Consider the following 14,810-nt stretch of genomic DNA (forward strand, 5'->3'; position numbering starts at 1 on the left):
ACATTACAACATTAATACCCTCCGTCTGTGGGAGGGGGTTGTCGTTACCGCCCGTTTTCAGCACAGTTACATAGCGGAGAAGGTTGTACTCGTACTCACCATATCACTGTTGTTGTGACGAAGCAGAATGGCATTGCCGTACAGTAGCGTTCGGTGTCCAGAGCCCGTTCCTTTGCCCTAAAGTTTTTTTTATGGAGAAATAAAAGGGACGTTTGAAAGAAAATGGAAAAAGAAAAAAAAAACAATTATTAATAAAATGTATCTGTTGGATGACAATAGCACATTGTTTTTAAAGGAAAGCGGTTAATAACTCCATCCACTGTCATTCACAGCATTCGTCTGGGGAAGACGAATCAATTTTTTGGTATTTTCATAGTTATATGCGTGGTGGCCACAAGAAACGTGACATCATTTTAAGTTATTGTGAATTTTTGACTTATTCAGCGCTCAACAATCGTCACAATCCTTGTGGCCACACCATCTTAGTTAATAATGGTTTAGGTTTGGCTCATTTCGATAAATTTTCTGGTACTTTGATTTAAAGACATTCTGGCACAACAATGCGGGTTAAAGCATCATTCCATTCCGGCATTCGCGTCATTCCGTTTAATCTATTCTACTAGGTTTCAACAACAACAGCAAAGAGTATGTTCATGAGTTCGGGAAATCCGGCGGGTATTTGTTGCTTTTTGATATCATTTGGAGGCAGATTAGCTTCATTCGCGGTTTCACGACAGTCGCAGCGGTTTGTGTTTGTTCTGTTGAAAAGTAGTCTCCTCATTTCGTCAAACTTGCTTCTCAATTCTCATATGCAAGTAACTAAACGTGGCGTTCTCGTATGGATTCTAACCTTAAATACATGGACAGGGATTCGCTCGATCGTTGTAATTTGTGTACGAAGTTATGTATTCTGTGTAATTTATGGCTTGTGTGCCAGGTGAAGGTTGAACACATAGACAAACACACGTAAAACTCAGAGTATTCTCGTCGGTTATAAACTCAACTTGTTTTCAATATATACCTAAGCAATTGCTGAATCCATTGATGGTTTGAGACATAGTTGATCAATTTTGTTTCTATCGACTTACTTACATATTACTTATCAATGTTTAATATTAAGTGAGGCAAATGAAGAAATGATATCTAGTTGTCTGTGATTTTAGTATTTTTTGTGAATGGAGCAAAAAGCGGCGATGGGCTGTGGCTGTCGCATGCCACCAACCATTCTCCAGCGACTTTCGTGCAGGGAAGGTAAAGTGAAACATGCAGATTAGACTTTTGCACGACCAGTTGTTGAGGTTGGGTTGATTTGATTGTGTTCTAGCGGCAGATTTATATGAGCCGAAGGCTCGAGTGAAATGTGGTTCAATTGTTTTGTAGTCCTCTGGAATGCATATTTTGAAGTGATTTCTAATGAAATTCTAATAATAATTACGTTTCTGATTGCGTTTAGATGCTTTAGATACTGATAAAGCCGGGCTAACAGGATAGCCTTCTGATTGAAAGATAAATCTTAAAAGATAACTAGGGTTACTTCTCCTGGCCTTCAGTAATGAAAATGAATGTGATTTGTTTCTAAATTTGTGATGTCTTTCAGCCGGATTTTCCGGAAATTCATTTACGAATTTGGAAATTCTTGCCAGAATTTCTTTGGGATTTCCTGCCGAAATGGCTATGGGAACTTTTGTAGTCATTCATCTGATAACTACTAAATATGAACATGTTTTTGTGATCTCTTGGAACACCTATCGAAAGTTTTTCAATAATTCCTCGGAAATTAATTTAATTTTGTTGCTTGCAAATCTCTCCAGAATAGAGAATAAATCAAATTAAATGTGTCAAGTTCAATTGAAGTGTGGTCTACCTTTGCCCATGAAGCACACCATGCATAGTGGCATCGAGCTGGATAAGTAAACCCGTGACTTGTTGGAGATAGAACCGCTGACAAGAGGCACGTCATCAAGGTTGACTAAGCCGCACCGCAGCATCAGAGATATGGAATCGATTTTTATAGAGCTTTTTTTTTTACTTTTCCCACCATGTAAGGTGATGAAAAAGCTTTCATCGATGCATCGCAGTTCACGGTTACCTCCCAGGAGACGAAGGGTAGTTCAGTGTCATTTTGCTATTTTCGGTATGATTTATGAACTTTGGGTAAGGACGATGAAGCCTCGTGGGAAGGTCAAAATATGTGCTTGATAGTGAAATAATATTGACCGAGCTGTCGATGTTTGGCGATTAGTCAGTTGTTTGAACATCGTTCTCATCATGTTGTATGATCATAGCTGGGTGATTCTAAATCTTTATGGTATTTGATAGTTTTGTTTATTTGTTTGTGTGTGAAATATAGGAAGAAGCAGGGTTATGTATAGCAACGTATATGTTCGTGCTTCCTGTTGGTCTATTCAGTCAAATTTCGCAGACAAACACTTGGAAAATTTTCGATGAGCTATTCGAGTACATTGTTTTGTAGTGGATACTGCCGACAAGCTATTTTTTACAACGTACCTCAACGACACGCCAGGGAGTTGCTTTTATTTATCCTTTACTATGTACGAAACTGTGCTATGGTTATGTTTTGTATTCTCGTACCTTTGTACCTATTCACAAGCAGCTTTTGTCTGAAGAGGATATCCATAGCTGAGTAAAATTTACTTTTGCATGAACACAATCAAGGACAGCGAGTTGTATACTCATCGCACATCAGCTTTATTAACAAAATTTGCTAAAACTATGCTTCGGAGCGATTCAGGGTCAGTGTTTGTTCTTTGTCCGTGAAATGACAACCGTAGTCGGTCAGTGTTAAACCTCATCCTTGAAGCGCGTGTAAATTCCAGGACGATATATTGTTTTGTGTTGCTCCATTACATTCCGCGGAGTACTTCATCACAATCAATCGAAAGACAAACATAGTAGAATAGAAATTTTGAGTAGAGGAAATTTAGACAAATAAAAAATCGAGCGGAAAACAAAAGAAAAGGAAAGAGAACAAATAAAAAAGGAAAAGAACACCAAATTTAGCCAATGACAGCAAAAGGAAGTAGAACAGAAAAAAATAAAAATGTTAAAATAAAAAGTTGCAGCTGAAAACGATAGAAGAAAAAGAACACGAAAAGATCACGATGTCTATATCACTGGGTTGCTTGCGGGATGGATTTTGTACTGAGAGCATGTGTGTGTACTTACTACCGAATCATTGCCCTGAAATTGAGAGAAGCCAGAAAAAGAGAGGTGTCGTTGCGATGAAATCGGTAACGGTTATCTTACGAATTAAGGTTGGTTACTCGGTTTCATGAAGAAATGTTGCCTATACTAGTTTTTCGTACCGGTTTCTTCAATTAAGTTTTTTGAAGTTATTATTATTTTTAAATATTATTACTTCTTAGTCAAGTCAGATTTGATCAACGGTTAAAGTTTTATTTGAATTCAAATTTTAGTGGCGGAATATTATTTTATGCTACATTGTTTTCATTTTTCGTGAAATGCCAGTATTTACATTTTAAAATCGAGTCTATCTCATGTATCAAAATTCAGGACGGCTGTATGTATCCTAACAAATCTTACGACATATCAATAGCACGATTTGTATAAAAATGTTTTGTTATACTGAACTACCATTTTTTTTGAAAATTTTTATATTTGATAATATTAGCTAAACACTCTAAACTATAATTCGCCCATTTAATGTTTTATGCTCGAATCTGTAATATTTTGAAAAAGCTACTATTTTTCGTAATAACGTGCTCTGTAAAGTAGGTTTTTCGCTTTGAATATGATAAGAGGCCTTGAAGTTCAAATTACACACATCAAAAATTAAACGTCACCCAGTGAATCCCGGATTCCAGGTTGTATTTGGTCATCGTTTTTCTGTTTACTCAGCTGCTACCTGACAAGAGTAAAGTAACAGATTTATACCAGGCCATGTTGTTTAGTTACATTATTTTTTGAACCAGATTCCGTTAAACCGTGGTGCATCGAAATCTTGATCGAAATTCATACACCTAAGCACTCCAGTATACGAAAATGTCTCTGAGAAACACGAATCGAATGAACGCTTGCCATTGACACAGGTGCACGAAGGTCTCCATTTTTTGTGCTCCACTGTTTTGCATTTAAAACAATGAAAAATATGATAAAATTGCGAACAAAATCAACACCTACTGAATCAAAATCTGTCCAACGTGGACGGATTTTGAAACACAGGATCCGTAATCCGTACAACTTTTTTTTTGAATATTTATCAAGTTAAAGCAGTCCGATTGACCAGACTACCACTGTAAATAGTTCAATACGCATTTTGAGAAGAGATCGTTTCAATTTATAATCTGCTGATCCTACTCTATTAATTGCGATTTGCAATTTAAGCACAGTCACTTTCGGTACAATTATATAATACACGTGAACAAGTGGCAACTGGAACATCGCGTTTGCTGGGTGACGATTTGTTTTGTATTTGTGTTATTTTAATTTCAGTGCCTACTTCCCATTCAAATGGCCAGAAAGTTTACTGTCAAGTATAAAATCAGGATAAGTTTAACGATTTGTAAATAAATTCCCTTAAATCCCCTTTTTATTTATTGATATGTAACAAAGTGGACGGATTTCAGTCCCTCACGGTAATCGTGCCCATTAATAGTTGAAATAATAGAAAATTATAAAAAGAATTTCTTGTGACAATTTAGAGGAATTTCCCGATGACATTTCGAAGAATTTCGCATGGTATTTCAAAAGAGCTTCTCGAGAAAACTATTAGGTACTAATGGAACCTACCCGATCTTGCTCTGGTTTGTATTTTTTGCGTTCAAACTGTCATTTGCTGAAATTATTCCAGCATCGCACTCTAGATCGATTTCAGTTCGAGCTTGATTTTTTCCCCCAATACACCAAATTGTTGCATTTTGTTGAATATCCGGCATTTCTCAGTATATTTCCATGTATATTAACGCATTCCCATGTATATAAACGCGGTGCCATTTGGCCGAATGCCGTCTGGCCGACTGCCGTTTGGCCTAACGCCGTTTGGCCGAATAGTTGAAAAAATTGACCTCAAATTACGAGTCGCAAAGTGTGAAAAATGAAACGTGAGTAATGAGAAGCAAGAAGTGAGAAGTACGATGTGAAAGGTGTGAAGAAAAAAGTGAACAGAGAACTTCTTCCTTGTTCTTCCTTCTTCCTTCTTCTTTCTTCTATCTTCCTTTTTCCTTTTTCCTTCTTGCTTCTTGCTTCTTTCTTCTTTCTTCTTCCTTCTTTCTCCTTCCTTCTTCCTTCTTCCTACTTCCTTCTTCCTTCTTCTTTCTTCTTTCATCCTTCTTCCTTCTTTCTTCTTCCTTCTTCCTTTTTCCTTTTTCCTTCTTCCTTTCTTCTTCCTCCTTCTTCCTTATTCCTTCTTCCTGCTTCCTTCTTCCTTTTTCCTTTTTCTTTCTTCTTTCTTCCTTTATCCTTCTTCATTCTTCCTCCTTCCTTCTTCCTTCTTCCTTCTTCCTTCTTCCTTCTTTCTTCTTCCTTCTTCCTTCTTCCTTCTTCATTCTTCCTTCATCTTTCTTCTTTCTTCCTTCTTCCTCCTTCCTTCTTCCTTCTTCCTTCTTCCTTCTTCCTTCTTCCTTCTTCCTTCTTCCTTCTTCCTTCCTCCTTCTTCCTTATTTCTTCTTTCTTCTTCCTTCTTCCTTCTTCTTTTTTCTTCTTCCTTCTGCATGGTTTCTTGTTTTTCTTTATGCTTCCTTGATTCTTTTCTCTTTCTCTTTCCTTCTTCTTTTTTTATTCTTCATTCAGAGAATTTCAACTATTCGGCCAAACGGCATTCGGCCAGATGACGTTCGGCCAAATGATCCTTTCGGCCAAATGGCATTCGGCCAAATGACCCTAAACCATAAACACAGCTGATCCCAAGACGAATCGGTTAGTGAGGAAATATAGCAAATCGGTCCATGCGTTCGTGAGGTATATTGCCTCAAAGGAAATACAAGCTCATTCTAATATAAAGAGATTTCACTGAGGTGAGCCAGCCCAGGGCTGAAAGCCTTATTAATAAAGATAAAAAAATAAGCAAATTTCTCGCAGGACTTCAGAAACTGTTTCCCGGTATATTTCGGAAGCATTTCCAGATCAAATTTCGAAGAATTCCGCGTGAAATCAGAAGAATTTTCCGTGAAAACTCTAAGAATTTCTCGATTGAATTCTGGGGAATTTTCCGTGGAATTTCAGAAGTGTTTATAAGATTTTCGGCAAAGCTCAGAAAAAAATCGCAGGGAAAAATTGCTACGCCAATTCACGTCGCCGTTGAGCTGTCAACTGAATTCGAATTCCTGGACTTTATAAATGAAGCGTGGGAGACCGTATATTACCGGAGACAGAGCTATGTCATTCCGATTACCAAGAATAATGTCCCCTCACGGGGTCTTGGAATAGGAGGGTTATGGAGAGTCTACGGGAAAGACTGGGAGACTGAGCTTCCAGCACCATGCGTTCCGTCCAGGATATGGATCGAATATTTACTGTGCGGGACTTGGGGATGTCCTCCAGGACGCCTTCAAGCAGGGTAAGCTCGCCGACATAGTTTCCCTTGATATGTTGAAGGCGTTCAATCGCATCAGGACGCCCCTGGTATTTGGATTTGTGAGTAATATCCTTGTTTTATATGCTGTTACCTCTCGGGGTGCTCATTCCTAGCACTCATTGGATATTATACACTGAGATCCTCCCAGATGGAAACGTACCCTGGCGTACCCCAGGGGTCTATGCTGATGGTCATACTCTTCTTGATTGCCATGTACGGAGTCTTCCGCCATCTGCCGGTCAACATCCATATCTTGGTCTACATCGATGACATCCGGCGTGTGACTACGATTCAGCATACACAATCGGTAATCAGTGCCGCACTCCGAAAGCTATCGTCCCATCATCCTTCCAAAGCTCATAGGAGAAAAGCAGAATCAACCTGAAAAGCAACACAAGTCGCTAGTATACGCAACTATCGAGAGGTTGGGAGAAGCCGTTCCAGTTGCCCCTGAACAGCCTACGAGCACTAAGTTCGGCTTACATCAAGAAATATTTCGAAGAAGAACCATTTCATTTTAGTGCAACATGCACAACTGAAATCCGAACGGCATGCCAGAAAGGTACCTCGACACAAATCAACATTCAGCGGAAGTCGTGGTGCAGCCGACACTTCGCAAGTTCTCCATAATGCTCGGTCTTGTACCACAACAAATCGCCCCAGGGTAAATTTTACCAAGAGATTTGCCGAATTTATCTGAAACGCGGCACATTGATCGTTGCGGTGTTTATAAGCGAGTATTCTTATACCAAGGAAGCATGCGCCAATCGTGATGGTAATCCCATCCAATTCGCTTGCGGTCTCGAGCTAACGTGCCCTGCCTACCGAAATCTTGTCGACACTCCCTCACCCGTCTTCAACAACTACGTTTAGCCTCCGGCCTATAGGTGTATACGTTCGTCTACCCCCGCTGGCTTTTCTTCCCTTCCGGCATAGCGTTCTGATGGCCGTCTGCCGCAATGCCGCCTCTTTTGCGGCTGTCACTTCAGCAAAGGGCTGGCTGATGCCTCCCGTTAACATCGACCGCACTTTACCCTCCCGGTTCGAAAGATTTCATCAGACACGAACGAACTTGAAAGATCCGTATTGGAACTTAGTGCGAAGCGTATCCAAAATAGCGAGATTCGGTACATATAGCGGATCTGCCTCCATTCGAGGAGTCGCCTTTGGAGTCTGTGGACTCAGCCTGGTCAAATCCGCAAGTCTAGCTCACCCGTGTAAAATTTTTTCCGTCGAAGCCGCCACCGTTTTTGTCGCAGCCACCCTTCCGACGAATAAAACCAAACCCGTGAAGACCACACGGACTACGCCAGTGATTTCTGCCCTACAAAGCGAGACTCCAAAGCAGCACTGGATCCAGGGAATTCTTGCAGGTATGATCCCCGGTACCATCTTTGCCTGGATTCCTGTGGCATTAGGGGAAACACTGAATCCGATGCACTGGCTAGTATCGACACCTCAAACCCGCTCCGTCCCGCTGGCCGACGTTAAAAAATGGACTAAAAGCATCGTCGGCCGGGACTGGGCTCCAATTTGGAGCAATAACAGAGGACTTTTCTTAGGATCATAGGATCCGTTGACCCCCGGAGTGATCCTGTCTCTCAAAAAGAACAGCAAATCATATTGACTTGTTGCTCGAACTTCATTTAAAATTCTTTTGATGTTCGATTCCATCCCAACGTGTGTCGGTTTTCACCCTCGCAGCGCAGTGTGTCGATCTTACCCACTCCCCAGCCGGCTCGGCTTGAAAATGGACTGTTCGCGTTTTCATCAGAAATCAATTTCTATCAAGAAATATTGTCGTGAGACCTCATGGAATGACGCATAAAAGGCCAAATTATGCTTGTATCAAATTTCTGGACCGAAAAATTGCTTCATATATTAGGGAGCTGTAAAGTAGCTTAAGGTGTCAGTTTTACCCATTTTCCCCTAGGCAGCAATAACTTGACTGGAAACCTCATTTCTTATTCGCATCTTAAATTCGAAAGCTCCATCCTGAATAAAGCAGTGAACACCAACGAAGAACAGCGCATTATTTTCTGAAACCGTTTTAGATAGTCGGATTCATCGTAGGGGCAGAGCATCAACTCTAATGGATTAGCTACGCTGGGATATTGGAAGAGTCCGCTGGAGAGCAAAGCACGGGTTTCCTTCCCTTCTTAGCGTTGTTCTAGTTCCCTTCCCTTTTTAGTGTTGAACTTAATTTTCAAAATAAAAAAAAAACTTGAATGAAGTTAAAAAAATGGTCGAGAGATTTTTAGGAACTCATCATGCCTTGGAACTGACAAATTGGATACCATCATCGATATGGGCCACCATTTCCACAAGGAAGATCTTCAATCTTTATTGCTTTGCTAAATTCCCGTCGTTTTGTACACTGCCCATGATTTCATAGTTAACGTATCAACCACTTGAAATTTCAGCAAATTTGACTTTATGATTGCGCCTTTATTATGGTAATTTATCCGCTGCAATATCGATACGTTGCTTGTTCCAAACCTCATTTAAGTGCTTACGGGGTGAAATGTTTTTAATTTGCAATGTTTGTCCCTAAATTATTTGAAATATATGCGAAAGTGCAATGGTTGTTAAGTCAACTATGAAATCACGGACACAACAGTGGATTTAACAAGAAAGCAACGTGAGCGTTTCTCGATGAGGGGTTGGATATCTCGATGATTAAACGATAGTTAGCTGCGACACTTGAGGTGACTGGTTACCGGTATCCGCTGTACCTTAAATGGACTGGCAACGTGACGAATAAGATGAAGGCTGTACTTGTTGTAAATGATACACATTGAGTATCTTGAAACTTTTTAGCGTGTGGGTAAAAAATGATAAAATGTTGCCTGAAACTAGCTAGGAGTGTAATGTTTACATAGGCAGATGTTTATCAAATGGTTATTAAGATGGCATCGAACCAAGAGCAGATTCAAAAACAAAAACTAATCCAGACCAGCGTTTAAAAAGAGCGTAACAACCTAATATTAAATATGACATTTCTTCATCTCTGTATGTAGATAAAGAACTAATTCGATTACATTTTGACTGTTAAGCTCTTTTTAAATGTTGGTCTAGATACTAATCTGGAGAAGGCAGAAAATTATTGAACCTGTTAGTGTCGACCGAATCTTTCGATCCGTGATGTGGCGAAGAAAGTGGAGGTTTTCATCTGTCTCCTACTAGGTCAGGAAGACACCAATCCGGAACGACAAACAAAATACGGTAGCCAAAATTCGCACCAGATAGCTGCATTATAAGCGGCTGACGAAACCGAAGTACGAACGACGAGACTTACACAAAGCAATTTACGTGCCTACATCACTGTTGCTCGTTGAAGATTCGGCTCCTTACTGAGGCAAAACAGTTTGCCAGTCTGCAGAACTTTGAAGACGCATTGCCGTCACCGGTACAACTCCTAAGTTCAGTAAGGTCCGGTTGGAAGCCGATCAGGAAGCAGCTAGTACCACCAGAGAGGAGGATATGGCGAAACGTGCGTCTGGAGAATGTCAGGCAAAGGATGACCTTAAGGAATGGTGGGGGCAAGTGTCCCCACTAAAAAAGGATGCTTGGGGGAAGTTCCTGAGGTTATATGGAAGATTAAAGAGAACAAATTCGCCAAAAAAAAATCTTGGTTTGGTATGTCATATGGACGGAATTCTGCTAAATCGCATTGAGCGCCAATAAAAAAATTACACATTTTCGAGTAGCAAATCACAAATTGTTCCGGACATCTCTGAAATTCATAGCACAGGATATCCAACAACAAGAAAATGAAGGAATTATTTTCGTTTCCCGAACTTCGTAAAACACCTGAGCTTGAGCTGAATTTGAAGAAACAGTCGGTAAAAGTATCAAAAGAAGTCAGTCCCACCATTGCATTAAACCTCACGACAGGTGTTAAGGACAAAGTGCGGCAATTCAGTCCTGGAGTAGAAATCTTATTAACCAATAAAGCAGACATCTTATTTCTTCAAATTTTGAAGATAATTCGATTGAAAATTAATTTTCGTCTACCATTTTTTTTGTGTAGAGTTGTGGCGAGTAGTGCAGTGACGTATTTTTTGAATTGTGAATTCCTACGGTTCAGCGGAGATTGCATTTGTAGTAGCGAAGTCGAAGCTAAATAGTCCCTTTAAGACCAACATTAGTGTAGAAGCTTGGTTTTCTATAGAAAAACGGCAGGCTTTATAAGAAAATTATTTTGAGCTTTCAATGGAAAGTCTTCACTTTTCATAACACGAGTTCGTACAATTCTAATTAATTCCCCTACTTGATGAGTAAGGTGGTGGAATTAAATGAATTTGTACGAACTCGTCTGATGACAACGACAGGCTTTAGTTATTGACCAAACACGGCTGTGTGTTGTCGGATCTGTTTTATGGGCTAAAAGACACATAGTTACCCAATTTAAAGCATTAACCCGTAAGAATCTGTGAACGAAGATAAATCGTTTTTATTTTGGGAATAATCTTTGTAGTGTTGCAATGAAAAACAATTGAGTATCCGTTGAAACTCTTCGAATCAACCACTAGAAAACCTTTTTTTTTTGACAAAATTCCATTCAAAATGATGAAAAATCAACATTTTTTGTAAAACGTTTAGTCCTTTGAGCCTATTACTGCTGTAGTGCTAAGGTCCTATTGTTGTGGTATCGCTCTCCATAAGAAATACAGGCAATTCCGCAACATTAGGACTGACGATCAAAAAATACCGCAAGTGCGTCCTAGCGTGCGTGCAGGCTTTTTTCAGGAAATCATTTACACACTTAAATAATTTTACAGACCTCGGCAAAATGTTTGCCGAGATTCCAACAGCCGAGATTTTGTTTTTTTTACCGAAATTCGGTAATTTCTTTACCGAAATTCAGTCAATATTTTACCGAAATTCGGCAAAGTTGAGTTTTTGCCGAGACCTAGGTAATGATTACCGTTGATTCGGTAAAGTTTACCGAAATCTCGGTAAAAAAGAGCTCTTCTGGCAGTTCCTACGGGAATTCCTCCGGGAGATCCACCGGCAGTTTCTATGAGCATTCCTCCGGAAGTTTCTACGGCATTTCCTCCGAGTGTTTCTCTAAGAAGGAACACCTGGAGTAATTTCCGGAGAAGCTCCCGGAGGAATTTCTGGAGAAATTATCAGAGAAATTTTCGGATGAACTTCCGGTGGAACTTCTGGAGGAACTTTTTAAAGAACTACAGGAAGATTTTTTTGAGTAACTCTCGTTAAACTCTTGGATGAACTACCAAATGAACTTCCGTAAGAATTCCAGGAGGAACTCCTGGAAGAATTCTCAAAGGATCTCCCGGAGGAACTCCCAGAGAAATTCTCCGAGAAACTTCTGGAGTATTTTGTAGATAAATTCCCCCTAAATGAATTCCCGGAGGAGCTACTGCTGGAACTCCCGGAGGAATTTTCAGAGGAACAGCCGTTGGTATACCCGGAGTTGAATTTCTACAGGAACTTCCGAAATCCCTGTGAAGTTCTTTTAGGGATTCCCGGAGGAACTCTTGGAAAAGCTCCTGGAAGACCTCCCGGAGGAACTCCCACAAGCTCTTCCGGAAGAATTCTCATAAGGAAGTCCTGAACTAATTTTTGGAGAAGTTCATGAAGGAATTTCTGGATAAATATCTGAAGGAATTCCCGGAAAAATACCAGGAGGAATTAATGCAGAAATTCCCAGATGAAATGCTGAAGAAATTACCGGATGAATTCCCGGAGGTTAGTTCTGAAGAAATTCCTGGAAGAACTCTTAAAAGATATCTTGGAAGAACTCTCAAATTAATATCCGAATGAAATTCTGGAGTAAATTTCTAGTGAAGTCCGGAAAGCATTCTAGGACAATTCCGCGGAAAAATTTCGGGAGAAATTCCTGAAGGAATTCCTGGAGAAGTACCTGAAGCAATTCCCGGGAAAATACCTGGAAGAATTTCCGAGGAAATACATGGACGAATTCCTGAAGAAATTTCTAAAGAGTTTTTTAGATGAATTCTTGAAGGATATTCTGAAGTAATAGCGGAAAGAATTCCAGAATGGAATCCTAGAGGATTTCGCTATTAAATTTGTGGAAGTATTCCCGGAAAAAACTCCTGAAAGTTATCCTGGAGGAATTAAAGGATGAATTCCTGGAGGAATGCCCGTAGAAGTTCCTATAAGAATTTCTGAAGAAATTTCTTATAGATTTACAAGTGACATTATGGAGCGAAATCGGAGGATTTCCATCATAAATTTCTGAAGTTTCTAGCGGAGTTTTGGAAGGAAATTCCGTTTGTATTCTCGAATTTTGAAGTTCCCAGGGGAGCTTCTAGAAGATTTCAAGAGGAATTCTTGTGCCCGACATTTTTCGAGTTGTTTTGCCCCAACCTGCCCTCTCTGGCTACGCCCTTGTATCATTCCCATCATTGGTTTGTAAAATCATGAAGTTTGAGGTGTCGTACGACCTATTTTGAATCAATTTAGAAAATGGCCATTCCGTAGGTCCTCCAGATTGTGACCGGAATGGATTTGAGTGGGCCAGGAACCCTAAAAATATCATTCCCATCATTGCTTTGTAAAATCATGAAGTTTGAGGTGTCGCACGACCTGTTTTGACTTAAAATTGTAAATGGCCACTTATTCCGGGTACAACTGACTCCAACGGAATCTGGAATAATTCTGGAACCGTACTGTGGATTACCTCGAAGCTAGAAAAAATCGAAAATTGGGATCCTTCCGGATGGAATGCAACTTGTTGCGAAAGAATCGGTCAAGAAATGCGATTTTTACAGCAGTTTAGATTTTTGAAAGCCCTTAAAAACAGACGTTTGGGACGGAAAGGTTAATGAAGCTGGTGATACGACAATTTTCTGCCATTACCTGTCAGGATCTCCGATCTTTCTGGGACTTTCATAAAGCTTAGATTGGATTTTCTATGCATGCATAAAAGTCGTTCATGCTCTGATGAAGCATTTTATTAACTTTTTTTTCGTTTTAACAGCCTAGTACTTGCCATGCTTACTTACGGCCATGGCTGGGTAATTCATTATACAAAAACTGTTTTTATTCTGCTATCTCGAAGGACTTACTGCCATACGATTTGTAGGTTTTAAGCTAGCGTCGCAAGCATAACTGCCCCAAATTTATTGATACGAAACCCTTATCAATGTGGGACATTCATGCTTGCGGCGGCAGTCAGAGTCGTTATATTTTGATCATAAGTGTTATTCATCTGAAATTTAATATTGCTGAAAACCCACTTTGAATCGAATTTAATTTATTCCATTATTTTTCAATCTATTTTTTTTTTTGTTTAATCATGTGCATTTGTTTGTCGTTTGTCGTTGATAATAAATTAAAATATACGTAAGAGTTTTTATAAATACGACTTATTATTTAATTGAATATTTAAGAGTGTTGAATATCAATTTGTTTTAATTAATAAGATATTGTTTTGTTATAACTTTTTTATCATTAGCTGGTTGTTGATATTTATTATTTTAAATATATTTTTTTCTTTTAAAAATTTCTTTTTGCATGATGCGCCACATAGTTACATTTTATTCACCCATTTTAAATTGTAATGTTTAATAAGAAAACTGGTACGCGAAAATTCTACGAATGCTCTGATACGGTTCAATCCCTACGCTGTTTATGGTCACATATCAATCCTAAATGAATAAAAAACTCATCGGAGATTAGTCTGACATGCGACGATTATCGGCAGCAACCTTGCCCTACATTTAACTGAAATTTGTGTTTCGCCTAAAGTGTAATGAGTGTCTGATTATATGTGACCGTTTCGTAGGACTGTCGAACAATGTCTCCGTGTGTTGCAAGAATGTTCATTTTACGAGATTGTTCAAAAATTCAGCTCGGGGACGGTCGTAAAAATAAAAACCAAAAACATCATCCTTTTTCTACTGTCAGTAACTGTTATGTTCAGTTGTTTAATGTTTGCTCGAGCGGTACAAAAAGGGGGGTCATTAAACATATTGCAATCAAATTTTACCGTCCTATTGGTTGTGCATTCCTTGAGAGGTCGTGTGCTGAGTTCACAGTTCGTTTTCTTCGATTTGTTGGCAACGGGCAACAGGTCCAGATCCATATCGTCCGTGTGGACATGGCAGTGATAAATGAAATCAGCACACATGACTTTGCTGTTCTCGTCAGAAGCAATACGGTCAATGTTGGGGTGGTATGAGGTTAGCAAGAAAGTGTAGATGGCACAAAAATATGCTGGAGGTGTTTTGGATGATGGAAGTAGTGCCCTGGAAAACTTTGT

At 39.5% G+C, this 14,810-nt stretch overlaps 1 protein-coding gene across 18 annotated transcripts in view; it reads right to left on the reverse strand.

Annotated features, from left to right (window-relative positions):
* Positions 1-14,810, reverse strand: part of LOC134226237 (ryanodine receptor) — a 160,702-nt gene that overhangs the window by 83,793 nt on the left and 62,099 nt on the right. For 9 of the 18 annotated variants that reach the window (XM_062706874.1, XM_062706873.1, XM_062706871.1 and 6 more), the window contains exons 4-5: positions 3,187-3,201; positions 100-177 (exon numbers count right to left, since the gene is read on the reverse strand). In XM_062706874.1, the coding sequence (XP_062562858.1) occupies positions 100-177; positions 3,187-3,201 (93 nt within the window). The remainder of the gene's footprint in view (positions 1-99; positions 178-3,186; positions 3,202-14,810) is intronic. The other 9 variants (XM_062706877.1, XM_062706875.1, XM_062706870.1 and 6 more) reach the window with 1 other exon arrangement.

This window comes from Armigeres subalbatus, chromosome 3 (genome assembly GCF_024139115.2).
Source record: "Armigeres subalbatus isolate Guangzhou_Male chromosome 3, GZ_Asu_2, whole genome shotgun sequence".
NCBI lineage: Eukaryota > Metazoa > Arthropoda > Insecta > Diptera > Culicidae > Armigeres > Armigeres subalbatus.